Genomic DNA, 20,235 nt, shown 5'->3' on the forward strand with positions numbered 1-20,235 from the left:
TGAACTTGAGAGAAAAAGAGGCGGCGGTCCGGCAATGATGCCGATGCCATTGACGGCTAGCTGTTGTGTGACTGCGATTTTTTTTTGGGGGGGTTGGGGGCTGGGAGAGAGAGATTATTTTCCTTTATAATTAGGCCATTTTTAGGCAAAAAATAAAGTGCATATGAAAACTTCAAATCAGGCCAGACCAAAAACGAAAAAGTACTGCATGCTTGCCACGTTGCTAATGATGAATCGCCATGCCACCTATTCACACAAAATCTCACCCCAATAAAAAAAAAAAAAAATCTTAATCTTAAGCATGATTTTCGAACCCATATATCTCAAGGGCTAATTAGGTTGGACACGCAATATATATGCAGAAAATTAAATTAACTCATTGAAAAACAAAAAATAAAGAAAGAAATGAAATAAAATCTCTTCAAGAATCCCAAATCCATACATCACATTCCTGTTCTCTAACTTCCTCTCCAACTTACAAAACAAACATCACAAAACCAAACATAGTAATCGACAACAATGCTTAAAATTTTCACACAATAACATCAAAAGCAATAATAATTTACACCCAATCCCGTACATATATGTACGGCTGGTGCAATATATACACTTGCAGATGGATGGATGGATGGATGGATGGATCGATCACCATCTTTTTATTCTGTGGCAGTGGCACATAATATAAATCATCACAGCGCCATGGCAGTCAGATCTGAGTCTTCCTTTACATCAAGAGCTCATTGACCCATCCAAGATCAGGGTCTGAGGAGCCAGATCCAGACCCTCCTCCTCCATTGATGATCTCATCATTAATATTGTTGGGCTTGTAATAATTGTCATCAAAACCCAACAAGCTGCTTTTTCTCGATGAGCCATTTTCATCCCCATCCGAAAAATTAATCCCACGTCCTCCAAACGGCCTGCTTGGACTCGGAGTAGACGGCGAAAGAATAAACTGTTGTTGCTGATCAAGATCATCAGTAGAATTGAATGAAACATCAACCCACCGCGGCGCATTTGGGTTAATAGGTGAAGCAGCAGCAGCTTCACTGAATTTCACTGCTTCCAAAGAGCTCATCAGCTCAGCTAGCACATCCTTGTAGCTCATCATTCCGCCCGTGCTTGCATGCATCTGATCCAACCCCAACCCCAACCCGCTACAGCGAGACATAACCGGTGAATTATGAAACCCGTTCACCGACGAGCAGTGGTTACCTGCTGGCGACAGAGGCGGCGACAAATGGGACATACCCAACAGAGTGGAAGTTGGAGACGACGTCGTCACGGCAGAGTGACAGAAGAGACAGCAGTACTTGTTCGAGCCCTGCGAGCCCACGGAGTTGCTCAGGTGGCCGTACTTCTTCTTGGGAGTGGGGAGAGCCCGGCCGCCGTATGATCTGCACAAGATTGAACTGGCAAAACCCGGAGCTGACGTGGCGTGTGTGCGAAGAAGCACACCTTCCTCTTGCACTGCTTCCCGTCTTTGCAAGCCTCGGTTCTGTACCTGGCCGGGTGGAGCCAACACTCGAACACTCCGTGAGCAAACTCGCAGCTGTCGCCGCGGCTGCAAGACCCACGGCGGTAGTCCGCGCACACGGTGCCCGAATAGTGGTAGCGACGAGGATCCCTGCGGCGGGCCTTCTCGCCTGGGTGGGCGAAGGGGCAGTCGGTCCAGTCGTGGCTGCGGCTGCGGGTGCAGCGGCGGACCTTGAACTCGAACATGCGGAAGTGGTCGGAGGAGTAGGGATCGGAAGAGTTAGCGTCGTCTTCATCGGAGTCGTCAGCTGCGGCGTTGTAGGGGAGGAACTTGCTGAGGAGGGCCTCGTCGGCGGTGGAGAAGCGGGGGGAGTACATCTCAGGAGAGGAGGAGGGGAAGTCTTGGGTTTGGGTGCGGCGGGTGAGGAGCTTTCTGGGTGGGATGTCAATGGTGGTGTTGTGGAGAGACTTCTTGGATGAGAGGAGCTGGTGGGAAGGGTGGAACTTGTGCTGCTGCTCAGCGCACACACTAGTCATATTACGTTGGGTGTGCAAATCAAATTCCAGGAAATAGCAGGTCAGAAAGAGAGAGATATTTGGGTGTGCAGAGTGATAATGAAGGTGGTGGTGGTGGTGTTGATGAAGAGGGGAACAAGGTGGGTTATATAGGTGTTTTGAGTTTGAGGGAGAGAATTTAGTGAGAGAGAGAGAGAGAGATGATGATGACAAGGATGGAGAAAGGAAGGGCATGGGATGGGCAGAGAGATACGTGGCTGCATAGCATTTGGGATCAGCATGCAAAATGGGGTATGTGGCAGCTTCACAGTTCACTTGGCACGCAATACTTTGGCTATGTGTTTCCTCAATGGGACATCCTCCATCTTTTTTCTTCTTCTTCTTTTTCTTTTTTATTTTGTTTTGTTTTGTTTTTCTTCAAGAGGTCGTCATCATTTAATTTATATCTCAGAAGAAAAAAGAAAAGAAAAAAAAAGGGTTTTTGGATTTTGTTTGGGTAATGTTGGGATTGGAGGGCTACACCTTACGCGTACTAATAAAATACATGGTCATATATATCACCAATCTCTGTGTTGGGATTTTTCACCCTAACATTTTCTTAAATCTTTCGACCAAACAAAAAACAAAAAACCTTTTCTTAAATTTGTCATTTCCGTTTTGGGTTACCGACTATCATGATCGACATAAAAAGGTTCTAAATTCCTTCTTTAGGGTCGGACCACCAATTGGGTAATTTCTAAAATACATTTTTAGTTTGGGTCAACTAAGTTGTTTACACTAACACATATTTTTAACTTCTTTCACACAACTCCTTATGGTTTCACAAATTGCATGAACACCCTTTGAGGATTCAAATTATTTTCCAAAAAACTACTTTTCATTTATTGTTCGTCCAAAACTTGATGTCATTTTTAAAAAAAGGTTAATTACATTTTTTGTCACTGAGGTTTGGTTCGAATTCAAATTTGATCACCATATTTGCAGTAATTAACAAATTCATTCCAATGCCTCAATTTCGTCAATTTGTTTAATTAAAAAATATTTAATATTTAGTTAAAAAAACAACATCAGTCATAGCTTCCTGTCCACCGCAGACGAGGCCCGACCCATCCCCAACCAACCGCAACTGCATACCAAACATATATTGTTCAAGTAAATTTCCGCAGGAATATTAGTAGGTTGATTTTTCACCCTTCCGCTTCCTTCTCTCTCATCTTCCACGATCCTGCGAAAAAGATCAGAGTAAATAGACCACTGAGGAGTGTTGGTCAAAGGTCATCAATGCATAAGTCAGTTATATGATCTTGAGAAGATCGAAAATAACAGAGAAGGTCAGTTTTCTCTACAATATGAGAGAGAGAGGAGCCATGTGTGAGGGTGGCGAGACGTGAGAGAGAGAGAGAGAGTGGCAAGAGAGAGAGGAGTTTCCAGGGCCAAAATTGGATTTCCTCGTATGTATGATGTAGCCGTGTATTTATAATGCTCCTGTCTTATGAGGTTTGAAGAATAATCCTACTAAATTTAAATTGAAACAAGTACAAACATCTCTTATAAATCAAAACAAATTGGACAATCAATTCAAAGTAATCAAACCAATAAAGAATCATATTTATGGAATACACTAAAACTAAAAATCAAACAATGTGCCTCCACCCTAATCGGGTGCAAAGATAAATATCCTGAATTATTTGAGCTACAAACTCTTGCACAACACATTTTGTAAACCCATGTTACGAAGGGTGAGTAAAATGCACATTTTGTTTATTAGCTTTTGTCCACGTGGTGCAAGTCATGGTACGAAATGGATCCCATCCTTACTAATCATTAATTTAACTGATGATGAAACAGTTGAATAATTTATGTCACATGTATTTCATTAATAAGTAAATCTATTTATTTAACGCAAAGTACTAATATTTGTTTTCAGATAACCCGCAGAGCACTCGACTTCAAGAAGAAAAAATAGTGATAGTACCATCTCCATCTTCTTCAAATTTCCCAAAACAGAGCAACCACCATTGCTTCATCAGTTGATCAACACACCAAAAGAGAGAGGATGTACAAGTCGAAGCTGCAGGAGCTGTGCCAGCAGAGGAAATGGCGCTTGCCCGAGTACAACGCCACAAAGCTTGGCCTCGACCACAACCCTCGCTTCTCAGCCTCCGTCACCATAAACGGCGTCGCCTTCGATTCGGTGCAACTCTTCAGGTCCTCCAAGGAAGCCCAAAACGACGCCGCTAGAATTGCCTTCGTTCACTTCTCTGATCCGCAACCCAGACATACCAATCGCAGTCCCAGCCCTTCCTCATTCCCTCAACCTTCTCTTCCCGCTTCCTCAGGTAAAAGGGTTGTAGGGTTTTAACTTTAATCTTTATACTCTGTTTGGTTGCTTTAAGTTGTTATTTCTTATTTTTCTTGATGTTTTTCTATCTAATCCTCTGTTTGGTAGCTGATTGGAAATAAATTTCTTCTGTTTTTTCTTTTCTATTTTCTTTAATTTATAACGGATCATTTTCTCTTTTCTTTTTTTCCTGAGCATTGGATATTTGGATTCAATAATTTTGTCTTGATGTGATCTTAAAAGAATCAGTTCATGTATCTTATGGGTGTATTATTCCAGCACTTCCTTCAACAACGGGCACCAATTTGACTGATACACATGCCACAAAACAGACATTGCAACCAGAGATTCAAGAAACACATGAAACTTCTTACGTGCCAGTTCAGTTGTGTGGTATAGCATCAGGTGGCAATTCTCAGGCGAATGGCAGCACATTGGGTATTGAAGATGGTAATCGATTGAGAGGTTAAAAATTTTATCTGGACACATTCTCTTTACTATTAATGATTGTAGGAACTGAGCTCCCAGATAAATTTTTTAATCTTAATAGTAGAGCTAGATTTTTTAGAAACTGTTGAAATTATACTCAGAGTTTGAAGGATATGTGAAAAAGAAATGGCACATAAAGTATATAATGCCTTAAACTCTTTCTCTTGATGTGATCTTATAAGAATCAGTTCATGTATCTTATGGGTTGTAACTTGTATTATTCCAGCACTTCCTTCGACAGCAGGCACCAATTTGACTGGTACACATGACGCAAAACAGACATTGCAACCGAAGATTCAAGAAACACATGAAACTTCTTACGTGCCAGTTCAGTTCAGTGGTTTAGCATCAGGTGGCAATTCTCAGGCGAATGGCAGCACATTGGGTATTGAAGATGGTAATCGATTGAGAGGTTAGAAAATTTTCTCTGGACACATCCTCTTTACTATTAATGATTGGAGGAACTGAGCTCCTAAATAAAAAATTTCATCTTAATAATAGAGCTAGCTTTTTTAGAAAGTGTTGATATTATACTCGGAGTTTGAAGGATATGTGAAAAAGAAATGGCACATAAAGTATATAATGCCTTAAACTCTCTGTCTTGATGTGATCTTATAAGAATCAGTTCATGTATCTTATGGGTTGTAACTTGTATTATTCCAGCACTTCCTTCAACAGCGGGCACCAATTTGACTGGTACACATGACACAAAGCAGACATTGCAACCAAAGATTCAAGAAACACATGAAACTTCGTGCGTGCCAGTTCAGTTCAGTGGTATAGCATCAGGTGGCAATTCTCAGGCGAAATGGCAGCACATTGGGTATTGAAGATGGTAATCGATTGAGAGGTTAGAAAATTTACTCTGGACACATTCTCTTTACTATTAATGATTGAGGAACTGAGCCCCTAAATAAAAAATTTCATCTTAATAGTAGAGCTAGCTTTTTTAGAATCTGTTTAAATTATACTCGGAGTTTGAAGGATATGTGTAAAAGCAATGGCACATAAAGTATATAATGCCTTAAACTCTCTGTCTTGATGTGATCTTATAAGAATCAGTTCATGTATCTTATGGGTTGTATTATTCCAGAACTTCCTTCAACAGCGGGCACCAATTTGAGTGGTACACATGACACAAAACAGACAGTGCAACCAAAGATTCAAGAAACACATGAAACTTCTTACGTGCCAGTTCAGTTCAGTGGTATAGCATCAGGTGGCAATTCTCAGGCGAATGGCAGCACATTGGGTATTGAAGATGGTAATCGATTGAGAGGTTAGAAAATTTTCTCTGGACACATCCTCTTTACTATTAATGATTGGAGGAACTGATCCCCTAAATGAAAAATTTTCATCTTAATAATAGAGCTAGCTTTTTTAGAAAGTGTTGATATTATACTCGGAGTTTGAAGGATATGTGAAAAAGAAATGGCACATAAAGTTTATAATGCCTTAAACTCTCTGTCTTGATGTGATCTTATAAGAATCAGTTCATGTATCTTATGGGTTGTAACTTGTATTATTCCAGCACTTCCTTCAACAGCGGGCACCAATTTGACTGGTACACATGACACAAAGCAGACATTGCAACCAAAGATTCAAGAAACACATGAAACTTCTTACGTGCCAGTTCAGTTCAGTGGTATAGCATCAGGTGGCAATTCTCAGGCGAATGGCAGCACATTGGGTATTGAAGATGGTAATCGATTGAGAGGTTAGAAAATTTTCTCTGGACACATTCTCTTTACTATTAATGATTGGAGGAACTGATCCCTAAATAAAAAATTTAATCTTAATAGTAGAGCTAGCTTTTTTAGAATCTGTTTAAATTATACTCGGAGTTTGAAGGATATGTGTAAAAGCAATGGCACATAAAGTATATAATGCCTTAAACTCTCTGTCTTGATGTGATCTTATAAGAATCAGTTCATGTATCTTATGGGTTGTATTATTCCAGCACTTCCTTCAACAGCCGGCACCAATTTGGCTGGTACACATGACACAAGACAGACATTGCAACCAAAGATTCAAGAAACACATGAAACTTCTTACGTGCCAGTTCAGTTCAGTGGTATAGCATCAGGTGGCAATTCTCAGGCGAATGGCAGCACATTGGGTATTGAAGATGGTAATCGATTGAGAGGTTAGAAAATTTTCTCTGGACACATTCTCTTTACTATTAATGATTGGAGGAACTGATTCCCTAAATAAAAAATTTAATCTTAATAGTAGAGCTAGCTTTTTTAGAATCTGTTTAAATTATGCTCGGAGTTTGAAGGATATGTGTAAAAGCAATGGCACATAAAGTATATAATGCCTTAAACTCTCTGTCTTGATGTGATCTTATAAGAATCAGTTCATGTATCTTATGGGTTGTATTATTCCAGCACTTCCTTCAACAGTGGGCACGAATTTGACTGGTACACATGACACAAAACAGACATTGCAACCAAAGATTCAAGAAACACATGAAACTTCTTACGTGCCAGTTCAGTTCAGTGGTATAGCATCAGGTGGCAATTCTCAGGCGAATGGCAGCACATTGGGTATTGAAGATGGTAATCGATGGAGGAACTGAGCCCCTAAATAAAAATTTTCATCTTAATAGTAGAGCTAGCTTTTTTAGAATCTGTTGAAATTATAATCAGAGTTTGAAGGATATGTGAAAAAGAAATGGCACATAAAGTATATAATGCCTTAAACTCTCTATCATCTGCACATAGTTTTAACTTTGTCTTGATTATCAAAAAGTTATTGAATGACAGAGAACTTATAATCTTCCAATATGGTATGTAGATATACAGCATTTGTACAAGAATCAACTGCAGACTTATGCACAAAAGAGAAATCTTCTTCTACCTGTGTACAGTTGTGAGCGGGAAGGTCCGCCTCATGCCAATCGTTTCAAGTGTAGGGTAACAGTTGATGAACATACCTATGAGGGTCAAGATTTTCTTCCTACAATGAAGGAAGCTGAACATGCAGTTGCAAAAGTTGCTTTGATGTCCCTGTTGCCAAATGGAATACAAGAGGTGGCCAATTTTATTTATATTCTCTTCATAATTTTCCCATATTCTGATAGTATAGAGCATCTCTGAATATATCTCGTGTCTTTGTGGTTTTCTTTTTCCTACCCTAGGATTATATCGGTTTATACAAAAACGTTTTACAAGAATTAATCCAGAAAGAAGGTTTTTCTATGCCAGTCTATAGCACAAAGAATTCTGGCGAAGTTCATGTGCCAATTTTTGTTTCAACTGTGGAGATAGAGGGAGAAACTTTTACAGGTTCAGAAGCAAGAAGCAAGAAGCAGGCAGAGATGAGTGCGGCAAAGGTTGCTTACCATACCTTGAGAGAGCGTAAGAGTATTTTTCGTCAACTTACTAGCTCCAAATTTGTGTTACCCTAGGATATTTATACTCTTTGTTATTTATTAGGATGTTGTCTCTTAGGAAGTGTAAGTGCTTAAAAGAGGTTAAGTTTCTTCTATTATTTTATCTCATAAAGTTGTATTTCTTGTAAAATAAAATAAAACTTAATATCATCATTTATGTAAATTTGTTTTCTCAATTCATTTGTTAGTCAAAGTACATGCGATATATTTCCTTTAGGTTTATGGAGTTCTTTCCGTTTCATGTTTATTTTCAGTAATTATTTTATGAAATAATGCTCACATGATGTGCATAGTAAGACCTTTTTAATTCAAAAATAATATCTGATGATCTAGGGAAATAAAAACTTACACATCCTCACACTCATTCAGGTAAGTCAAGTAAGATCCCTTTGGTCCGGCCCCCTGCTCAGAAGGGGCTAGAAAGGCCAGAGATCTTATCTTCAAGCTTTCATTCAAACCTAGCTACTGATTTACAACAAGGCAGGCCTAACGCCCCCATGATCGTAAGTCCGAGTGCGATTACTGGGGAACAGACAGAGAATAGTGGTATTGTTTTTCCCCCATAAGCTCTTTTGTTTTCCTAAAGCCTATTTCTATACTATCGTTGCCATAATGTCTCGTAATGTCTGTGATAGGATCATGTCCTTTATTGTTAAATTCTTTTAAATCCAGGCACTATATCTGTATGATGATATGATGTTTAACAGAAAGATGTACAATCTATTTGAGCATATATGGTTACATCTAAGATATAAGAGGATGTCTTAAATAGATAGCTAGAGATGACATATTTTTAACCAAGCTTTCAAATGTCTAAAGGAGCTCTGGTTATAAGGAGAATAGCAACTACTCTTTTTATCCCACAACTTGAATTTGTGTTGTGAAAATATTAATATTTACCTTTTGCTTAATTGATATATTTTTTTTGACGTTCTTTATCTGATATATTTGTTCCATCTAACTTCACTCACAAAGAATGTTCTAGTCAGTCTCACATTCATTCAAACTATTGTGTTGATTCAAATAATATACAGTTTATTCGACGACATGTAGTATAGATCATTGTCAAGTATAGATGCTGAAAATATAATTCCAGAAAACTGAGTTATTGAGTGTTGGCTCAAGATTTTGGGATACGTATGTATACTTTGAAACTGCTATGGCATGAAGTGCTCAGATGCAAACAAGCATCAATTGGTTTAGCTCAGAATTGAAATACAGTATGAAGATTGATAAAAGTAGATGTTGATATTCGGACATCCTCCCCCTTCTTTTTTTATGTACTCCATAAAAATAATACTACAGTACATAGAGCTTAATGTTTAAATCATTGGCCTTATCTTCTTTGATGTCAGTAAATGAAGAAGGGTACAGTCATCATCCTACCACAGTATCTTCACGACCTGGTGCTCTTACGACAAGCTGTGGATTCTCATCTTCTGACATTCTGTATGGCCGTGCACAGGAGTCAAACAGTTATAGCCTTTCTGTGTCCCGAAATGGCTCTTCTTCGACTTTGCCTTCTGATGCCTCCACTAACTTAGCTATGGACTATACTCTTGAGCCACCAGCTAAAAGGAGCATGTATAACAAGGTTTCTGTTTATCCATACAAGTCAGATATGAAATTTCCTGAGGGAAACACTGTGCTGCCCACGAGTGATGAAAAGTGGGTTGCTTTGTCGCATAGCTGAAGGAACGGATATATAGGCTTTCTCAGTTCCTAGTTTAATGGGCGATGCCCATAGTTTTACAAAGTAAATTGCTTGTAATGTTGTTGCTTTGCACACATTCATGAACTCAGCTGCGAATGGTTTGTTAATATACTATGGCCGTTGCCTTTCTGAGTTCTATATTGATGGTGGTGCTTTGCTTGAAATTCTTCTCAATGGAGATTTTGCATTCATTATACACTGCTGAAGAAACCATTAAAATATTGTTTCGTTTTATACCTGGAACTGGAACTGAGGCATGTTCCTGGTTAGGTAAGTAGAATGGGTCTCCAAGACGTTGTGCCTCTATTTTGCAATGGTTGAATGTGCTTGGAAAAATTTGCAGAAGACTTGTTTTTATGTCCTAAAAATTTTGCCGTCTCAGGGCTCAACAAAGTGGATTATAATTTCTTTCATTCTACAGAGTTACTAGCAAGGACAGTTAAAAATAGTCTAGTTAAAAAAAGGGAAACTTGCCTCCAACTCACTTGAAAGAAAATTGTCATAATGAGAAAAATTCTCTCTTGTAATTTGCATATGGACATGAAATCAACATTAATTTTGGTGCATTAATTTCCTCCAACTCTCACATACAGCTTCTCCTCTAACGTAATTCGTTCACTGCAAACTGCCCAAGAGTTCTCATTTTGATGGAAGAACAAAACAGAGACCTCATTTTGACTACGTAAAACTCAAGTTCAATTATGGTTTTTTGGTTTTTGTTTTTGTTTTTTCTTTTCACATTTGAGTTGGACAAGGTGGGCTCAGGTTGAGTCTAATTGCCTTAATAAATAAGAATTTTTGTTTTCCCTTTTTACCCCTCTGCTAATTAATCTACCTAGGCTTAGGCACGAGTCGGAACGGTAGATGGCTCAATCCGTTAACCGTCATCTAGGCTTAGGCACGTTCATGAATTCTGTTGTGAACGGTCAGTTACCAGATAGTTCGATTCTGGTTTGATAGGCTGATAGTACCATTTTTTAAAAAAAAAAAGACATACTAATTAGGTAATAAAAAATACAATTTATAACTATTTCACATGACATAAATTTCTGAACAAGTACTCAAAATTATATATATTTTTTTAGAACCAAATCATAACATTGCATTAAGAAGCAAGGATAACATCATCATTAATAATGAGAAACAACCATTCACGTCCGTCTTCCAACCAAACTATAAGGTCCGAAATAGAAAATGCAAAACGTGCAAGACTATAAGTCGCACGATTATAAGTACGAGCTCGAAACTAACCAAAACAACTATGAAATGAATTAGCCAAAACCTGAATTTCATTTACTAAAACTCCTTCGTAGCTTAAGTCTGCATCACATTGGAAAGCCATCTGTATACCTGCTTGTGCATCCGACTCTAAATATATATGTTGATGCAAACCCAAGTCCATAGCAAGTTGAAGGCCAAATCTTGTTGCAAATAATTCAGTGACGTTGGCCGTAAACATGCCACACACTGGTTTGGCTGCTGCAGCAATCAACTCTAATAACAACTCCGAGTCCTCTCATACTATCATCTGTCTTTAAAGCCCGTCCACATTAATTTTAAAAAATTGAGTAGGAGGCCTCTCCTAATTCACCACCAGATTACTACATTCTTGAGTGGAGCATGAATACGTAAGATTTTCATGATAGAATTCTTTTGCCATCTCATGCATATATTGATAACTTTGCAAAGCATTGAACTTACATGTTAGATTTCTGTAAGTGTCCATGATCTTTCACACAAGTTGAAATATATAGAAGACAAATATGGTGCCATCTTTCTTGAGTACACAACCTCTGAACTCATTCAACGCAGCAACAACAGGAGCAAAAAAGCATGAACGGCTTAAGGCTTCTGCTCTATCTTAGAAACTGTTTCAGCTCTCTTTATGATGAGATTAGGGGTTAGAGAACGTGTCTGATGAGAACAAGGTCTTAAGCTTATATAGGGTTAGGTCAAATCGTCTCTAATCATCACCAATAGCTGAACTTGACTAACACTCTAAGTACATTAAACAACAGTTCACGCAAAACGAAATACATAGGACCCCTTTAATTGGCTACAAAATTTCCTTATTTCACAAAGTCTTGGGCCTCAAGATATAACTTAATCTAAACTCTTATCAAACTGATATAACTTAGTATCTAGTGCACCTATCTAAATAGTAATATAACATTCTCCCACTAGATCAAGCACTAGACACTAGGCTTTTGTATTGCAAAAGTTTGATAATCTTTATTGGCCGTGAGATTAATTGAAACGACCTGACCTAAATTCCACTTTGGAATCCGGGTCGAACTTGTTTAAAACTGACACTGGTAACCGTGGGTCGTAAATGACCAAAATGCCCTGAAAACAATAACATAAACCTGAGCCCTAACTCGTGGCTGCACGATAATTGTAGGCTGCCTCGTACCTTCTTGAGGATCAAGCCACACATAGTTCTTTCTTACATTCTGATTTGTAAGCTGAATTTCTGTAAACCTAGTTCTAGGGTTGGCATTCTGGAGTATCAGGACTCCATTTTATGATCCGTCAAATACTATACGATCCTGGGAACATTTAGATTAACCTATCTGAAAATGGTTACGATCCGATGGTACAAAACTATTGAACCCGGAAATTACACCAGATGCGAGATCCGTTAGGGGTTCAAACGTTAACCAAATTGAGATCTGCAAAATCCTACGCGCTCGTGACTACACAAGGATCATTCTAAAACTGAATATGGTCTCCACCAATCTGCCCACGCGCCGCCACACGCAGGCAATGCGTGGGTGGCTTGATCAATTTCTGGCAATCGAAAAAACTCCGAACCACCAGCCCAAATTCCTAACTTAGGTAAAACACCCCATTTGGAACAACTTTTGTTCTTAGACATACCCCAAAAAGTGGCCGAAATTGGCCGGAACTGTGCTCTCAAAATCGGTGAAACCTAACTCGTAAATCGAGGCTATTTACGCTTGAAATTTCTGAAATCCTACCCAACCAGAAGCTAGAGCATGAAAAATAGATAGAAAACCATACCTCACTCGTCTGATTTGGTGGCGGACGACGGAGAACGAAAGGTTGGAAGTTCTGTCAAAACTGCTCTAGCACCGTCTGTTTCGTGGCTGTTTCGGGTGACTATGGCGGCGGATCGAGGCTGCGAAAGGCTGGGGCTGGAAGAGGGAAGTTTCGTGGTTCATTTGGCACTGGTCTTTCCTGAATCGGAGGTCGGAGCTGAGAGAAAACAGCTCCCAAAGTCGGCTGGTCGTGCCATCGAATCCAGAAATTTCTGAGTTTGTATAAACTGAAGTTCGAAATATTTACGGTTATACCATTGAACTTCTTTTAATCATAACTCCTTCGTTATAACTCCGATTTGAGCCCACTACGTGTCTACGGACTCATCTCGCTGAGTTCTATGCAACGGTATAACTGAAATCTCGAAATTCCTTCTCGGTCAAAAAGTCAACTTTTATACCATTAAAATATTCTAGGGATATAGTGGTCTTTTATTAGAATAAATTAATAATTAAATATTAATTAAGGACCGGGTTGTTACATTAATATAGTTAAGTCCTTCCCGTCAAGGTACAAAGAAAAACGATTAGACAAAACGAACTATAGACAAGAACTGCTCTCCTTTATAAAAAACAAGTCATGTATAATCACATAATGCTATCTCAAAACACATGAAGCACCTACAAATACGAACCTTAACTTGTATTGATCCGTAATATGAATCTTTATTCTTTTCAGTACACATACACCTTTATAACTTAGCAAAAGTCAATCTGCAATGTTATTAAAACAATAGTATCTCAAAAGAGACTATAAACTCACATACATAAACAAAATGCATAATAAGTTTAAACAGTTAAATAGTCAAAATGGTAGAAATTATTCTTGGGGCAATGCTCCTTCTTCAAATATCTTTTAGCTAACGGAACTTTCTGTTCAAAACACATACTCATGTCAAAACGTTTGAGTCCCCTTTCAATTTATGTTTTCAGTGACAAGCCTAGTAGACCTCAAGCTCTATCTCTCTAAATTTCAATGCCTGACACAAAGGCAGCTTCTCTCAAATCCTTCATCTCAAAAATGTTTGAAAGTAGCTCCTTAGTGTCCTTCAATAAATTGTGATCATTTGTAGCCAAAAACATATTATCGACATACAACACTAGAAAAATAAATCGGCTCCCACACTTCTTCATATAAATGCATTGATCAGTTATGTTCTCTTCAAAACCATACGATGAGACAGTTTGATGGAATTTTAAATACCACCTCATGCTTGCTTGCTTCAGACCATAAATTGCCTTGTCAAGTTTGCAAACCATATTCTCTTTTCCCTCCTTTGCAAACCCTCATGCTCACAATTCAAGAAGGCAGTTTTTACATCCATTTGATGTAAAAGCAAGTCATAATGTGCCACCAATGCCATAATTATAGGGAAAGAATCTTTGACGGAAACTTAAGAAAACGTCGCAATGTAGTCAATTCCCTCACTTTGGGTGAATCCTTTTGCTACCAATCGAGCCTTAAATCTTTCAATTTTTCCATCCTTATTCTTCTTTGTTTTGAACTCCCATTTCAAGCCTACCAATTTCTGGCTCTTGTGATGTTCAACCAATTCCCATACTTGATTATTCTTCATGCTTTAGAGTTCATTCAACATTGCTTCTCTCTATTTGTCCGCATTCGGACTCTCCATAGCTTCTTTAAAACTTGTTGAACCAGCTTCATCTTTAATGTCAAAATCTGTTTTATGTAAATACACATAATTTGAATTTGCTATGAATTTTCTTGGTCTGTCACATCTCCTCAATTGCACTGGTTCTTGTTGATTATCTGGCTCAAGATTTTTGATAGCTTGTTGTTGTTGTTGTTGATCCACTGGTTCTTCAAATTGAGGAGGTTCCAATGTAGTTTCACTTAAAGGAATCAAGGGTGTAATGTCTTATTCATCATTCTCGATCACAGCTATATCACCTTCTTCTTCAAAAATAAAATTGTTAATCCCAGTGGCATTCTCCTCTTGCTCTATCAACTTTGTAAAGCTAGTCTTAACAATTTGGGTACAATAATTTGGACAGTAAAATCTAAAACCCTTTGACCTTGCAAGATAAACAATAAAATCGCAGCTAATCATTTTAGGATCAAGCTTCTTCTTTTGTGGCTCGAGCTCACAAGTTTGTAGATATGTGGTGGGCCCAAATCAGAGTTAAAACCATGACGTTTTGATCAATAGAAGTGCGGTGGCATAACCATAAATATTTCAAAATTGGAATATATTTTTTTTTTTAAAAAGTAGGACAAGCTAGCCCATTGTTGAGGCTCAAAAAGTCACGGGAAGCCCAAAAGCCCGATATAATATATAATGTCGGTCATGCGTTAATCCAAGCTGTATTTTGCGATTTAATTTATTAAATAAATATAAAAATAGTGTACATGTCATGCCAAACTAATAATGCATTTTTCCATGCCGATCACCTATCAAGCTCACATGAACCCAAGTCATGTGGTTTACGGGGCTTACATGAGGGATTGTGGTGTGGAAGGTTATGGAGGTCCACAAGGCCTACGGAAGCTCTTGGATAATGGAGACTTTGGGCTAGCTACTTGGGAGCAACAAAGTCCAAGCCCAATACTTAGAGTTCTCCAATGTGGGTGAACAAATGAGATATTTTTAAAGCACTTCATTTTACCCATAGGAAATAGTCATTGTCCAAATACCTAGTGTAGGGGCTTTTTCTTTCGTGCAAATGGGGCAGCCGTAAAGAGAAATTGCCTCCTGTGTCTGAGTTCCAAAATCAAGCCCCAAAGGCTTGAAAGGGAGTAGAGCCTTAGGAAGGCGTTAGTTACCTTCACCAACGAAAATAAAGGCTGCTTACAGATGAGTTCTTGATGCTTACAGATAAACTTTTAAGCTTGACATGAGAGGCATGTGGCATGGAAGCAAAATTAGCATGAGTTGAGCACCAAAAAGGAAATATGGCTTCCTAGGGAGAAAAAGGAGTGTTTAAGGTGAGGAAGAAGAGGTTTGCAAGCAGATGTGGCTGAGAAGAGGAAAAGAAAGAACCTTGTTTTTCCAGCAGCTTGCCAAAAGAAGAAAATGGGAAGGAGGGTGAATAGTGCACGAGGTTCTTGGGCTTTTGCAGGCAAGAGAGGAAGCTTGCTCTCAGGCGTGGGTTGATTTCGTTGGGTATAAGAGGCCTCATTTTATAGGCGCTGGAAACCATCACTTCCTAAGAAACCTTTATGGCTTCTACCCATTTTGGCCAAGCTTTTCCCTTCCTTTCTCATGTCCTTCCTTGACTTTCCTTATCTTGGTAACATTTACTCTGCCTATTTGCACAAGATCATAGATATTTTGGAGCTCAAGGCCCCTTTTCCGCGACTGTTTCAGTGGGAGATTTCCATTCTCAGCCATTTTCTTCCTTTCTTTCCTCTTCTTTTCTATGGCCAGGTCTGATGGGGGAAGGAATTGGGGTATATATGCTGGGTTCGAAGAGTGCTTCTCTTCCTGGCAGCTTGCATGTTAATATCCTTTGTTTTTTTAGGGTGTTTTGTGCTTGGAAATTGTTCCTTCCCATGTGCTAGAGCCTTCCAGCAGCTCTACATATATGGACACTTTGCTCCCTACGTGGCTTCTGTTTCTTTTAGCAAAAGGGCTGATGCTTTTGCTGCTTCTTACCTCCAATTGTGTGGGCCTTTAAAGTAGCAAGTCAACCTTCCAAAAAAATGGGCTATCTTCATCTAACATTGGGCTATATGGGTTAATTTTAGTGGATCATTTTGGTTGGGCTTTTTGGTTGGGCTATTTTAGTTGAACTATTTTCCCATTTTGTGCTCACCCATATGTTTGGGCCTAAGAAATGGGCTTGGGTTCCGAGGCTCTTAAGCAACCCGAAACCTCCACTTCTCGGTCCATCAATAGGCCTCATGACAATTTAGTACCATCTATACCACAACCCACTCAAGCAAGCCCCGGGCATTTGAGTGGCTTGGGCCCACTTAGGCTTGTAGCGTGGTTGGGAGTGTAATAATGATTTCCTGTTTGGCATGGCATGTCGCTTGGCATGACTTATCACTTGGCATGCTTTTAATTATTATGCTCGACGGGATAATTAGCATGGATTTGCAAAGATAATGCATTTTATAATCTTAATCTTGATCCCTAGCATGATAGATTATTTCTTTGGCATGGCACGTGGAGTGTGACTCGTGCATGGCGAACTTTTGTGTGCTTCAAGTCGGGTTTTTTCTCAATAAAGTATTGCCTGGGCTGAGAATTCATTTGGGCCATGCCGTGGATTTTTTTGGGCCTTAACACCTAGCTTTACCCGTTGGAAACAAGCCTTTTCCAGCACTTCATATTACCCACTAGAAACAAGTAGTTTCCAGTGCTTCCTTTTACCCATAGGAAATAATCAATTTATGGTACCTAGCTTTACATGCTGGAAAATAGTATGCCCCAGTGCTCCCTTTTAACCACTGGAAATAGGTTGGTTCCAGCACCTCCCTTTACCTATTGGAAATAAAGGAAAACCCTCACCCTCTATAAATTGGCATTCATGGCTCAAGCAAAAGGGCACCAATTTTTCTTCAGCCAACACTCCCTCACTCGGTTGCTGCAAGCATCCCACAGCCACCAACCACCATAAAACATCACCTAGCTCCAAGCTTTTCATTCTTACCAAGCTTTATACACCATAGCCTTCAAATCTCAAGCTTTTCCTTCCATCCTCTTTCTCTTGACTCTCTTAAATCCATAAAGCATCACCTAGCTCCAAGCTTTTCCTTCCTTCCAAGCTTTAAACACCATAGCCTTCAAACCTCAAGCTTTTCCTTCCATCCTCCTTCTCTTGAAACTCTTAAATCCTCATAGCTATAGCCACACACAACAAATTATCAACGCCAAACTCAAATATATCCAACACCAAGCCAAGCACATGCATTCTCATTTGCTAAACTTGTGGGTCTTTAGCTCCCACACTCCAAGCTCTCATGTCAAGCCCATATAATCTCATATCAACATCAGCAAGTCATCTTCAACTCTTCGTCGAGCTACTGGAAACATCAACACAAAACACGCAGCCGCTGGAAGAAGAACAAAGTACTCCCCTAGGACTTGCTTCTCCCTCGGGATACTTTGGGCCTAGTTCTCATAACTCAGACAAAAGGGCAATGAAGTCTTCATTCATTACTCTATGGCGATCCAAGAATCAACAAAACTTGGATGAGCCTTCGAAAGAAAAAGACCCCAACACCCACATACGCGTCAGTTCTCCTTCTCTCTCTCTCCCCCTAACCTTTTCCTCCTATCTCTAGATAGTGTTGTTGGCGCCACCATGGTGTTGTCCGGTGACTGGTGAGGACAAGACAAGTAAGAAAATGACCGGCCAAGGTCAGGTATTTCGTCAGGGCCAGAGCGCAGCCCACCCAGCCCATCCATGTGACGACGTGAGCTCTAAAAGGTAGAGAGCGTTCGACATTTTCCATTGCCATTTCCAATGACTATGGTAGTTGTTGACGTTGATCTAGGTATGGATTTTGATCCTCTCTTCATGCTTTTGCTGATTGCAGAGGTGGTTAGGGTTAATTTTATTGATTGAGAGATTGAATTTTAACCCCAAAGTTGGCCAATGATTTCGGCCGTGATTTACCCCGTTCCGGCCACTTTTTGGGTATGAGAACAAAAATTTCTTCCCTTGTAAGTTTGATTGTGTTGGTATAGGGCTTCACCAGCGATTTGGAAATTTTTCGATTGTCGTAAATTTCTCAAAACACATACCACTGCCAGCGGTGGGTGGCAACCCATTTCATCCTAAAATGTTCCCCACGTCGTCCTGAGCACTACGGTATGCTCTGATTTGAAGTTGGTTACCATTTGACTATCGAACATATATTGTACCTTTTGTGCGATATCTAGGTTCGATAGGTTCGAATCGTTAGATTGGTTTCAATTTTAGTTATGTTGTTCCATGTACCTCTAGGATATTGTGGGAACTTATGGATTGAGAATCAGTGTCTCGAATACTTCGAGTCAATGATTCTCGGGTTAGGTAAACAATTATCGTCCGATCGTGCGACTGGCTTACATCCGACAGCTCGATCAAGACCACACCTTCAGGACTTGTTTAGTAGACTTTGTTGGTTGGACTAATAGGAGCTTTTGGATCAGAAATCAAAGGTTCTAGGCCTTGCGGGCCTAATTGACCTAGATGGTGGGCTTCGTCGGCCCGATTGGGACCAATTGGTTAGGAGGTGTTTGTGGTTTGGTTGTTTAATTTTAAAATAGTTTTATGCTATGAGAGTTTTATTAACTGTTCATGAACTATTGTTCAATCGCTTTTACTTTCCAAGCATGATATATCTATATTTATTTTTATATATGTGTTAAACGGTTTGAAATTGGATTGTGCTGCCTTCGGAAATATGGTTGCCTTTAGGAATATTTTTGTCTTCGGACATCCTGAATGCCTTTAGAAATATTGATTTCTTTGGACATCCTAGTTGCCTTTGGGAAATAAAAGTGTCTTCGAACATACAATTGCCTTCAAAATGTCTTTGGACATACAGTGGCCTTCAGAATGTCGTCGGACATATGATTGCCTTCATATTGTCTTCGAACACCCCAATTTCCTTCAGATTGTCTTCGGACACTTCAGTTGCCTTGGGCTTTGTCTACGCACGTATAACATTGCCCCACGAGTATCGGGAAGCCCAAACTCTATGGGGCTAGGATTTTTGTTCTCAAGTTGAGTATGTCTCCCTGAGTTCTACTAGGATTTGCATTCCCAGGTTGAGTATATCTCTCTAAGTTCCTCTAGAATTTGCATTCTCAGGTTGAGTATATCTTCCTGAGTTCTACTAGGATTGCATTCTTAGGTTGGCCATTTGTCCATGAGTTATGCGAGGATGTGCCACACATGTGGAGTGGACCGTTCCACATGTGTAATACTTAGAATTCTAAGCTTAGAATTGACGGATTGTCTATGGAATTGACAAATTATATTTGGGGTACACATATGTGCATAACAGTGCATTACTGGTATGTTTTGTAGAGTTAACAGGATATTCCTAGCCACCCTGCTCATGTTATCTGCACAGAGTTGGCCAGAATCCCTAGCCACCTGCCTAACTTGTCTACATAGGTGGTTGGCTTGTTTTCTCTTTCCCCGTTTGCCTTTAGATTTGATAGTATTCCCATAAACCCCTTGGTGGGTGATTGCAGGACATATGCACTATGCGGATGGTCGCAGATATGGCTTTCAGGTTAAATGTGTGGTTACATATGTGTTTGGATGTACAATG

General features: G+C 39.5%; 2 protein-coding genes across 8 annotated transcripts; one reads left to right on the top strand and one right to left on the bottom strand.

The window, feature by feature from the left end:
- Nucleotides 1-406: 406 nt before the first annotated feature.
- LOC103328399 (zinc finger CCCH domain-containing protein 2-like) lies at nucleotides 407-2,106 on the bottom strand. The gene is given in 2 exon segments (XM_008230789.2): nucleotides 407-1,368; nucleotides 1,371-2,106. Coding segments are annotated over 2 exon segments (1,287 nt in total). The 5' UTR covers nucleotides 2,014-2,106; the 3' UTR covers nucleotides 407-724.
- Nucleotides 2,107-3,901: 1,795 nt separating this feature from the next.
- On the top strand, nucleotides 3,902-10,097 carry LOC103328400 (uncharacterized). Of its 7 annotated transcripts, none has more exons than XM_089050320.1 (11): nucleotides 3,902-4,331; nucleotides 4,613-4,783; nucleotides 5,049-5,234; nucleotides 5,916-6,101; nucleotides 6,354-6,539; nucleotides 6,783-6,968; nucleotides 7,213-7,383; nucleotides 7,622-7,857; nucleotides 7,965-8,190; nucleotides 8,589-8,765; nucleotides 9,575-10,097. In XM_089050320.1, exons 1-11 carry the CDS (start codon nucleotides 4,049-4,051, stop codon nucleotides 9,910-9,912), a joined length of 2,346 nt encoding a protein of 781 aa, XP_088906446.1. In that variant the 5' UTR covers nucleotides 3,902-4,048; the 3' UTR covers nucleotides 9,913-10,097. The 7 variants fall into 7 exon arrangements, with proteins under 7 accessions (XP_088906446.1, XP_088906443.1, XP_088906445.1 ...); XM_089050317.1 differs by having other exon boundaries at nucleotides 3,913-4,331; nucleotides 4,613-4,798; XM_089050319.1 differs by having other exon boundaries at nucleotides 3,913-4,331; nucleotides 4,613-4,798; nucleotides 9,584-10,097.
- Nucleotides 10,098-20,235: the final 10,138 nt, after the last annotated feature.

This window comes from Prunus mume, linkage group LG4 (assembly GCF_029339155.1).
Source record: "Prunus mume cultivar Tortuosa linkage group LG4, ASM2933915v1, whole genome shotgun sequence".
NCBI lineage: Eukaryota > Viridiplantae > Streptophyta > Magnoliopsida > Rosales > Rosaceae > Prunus > Prunus mume.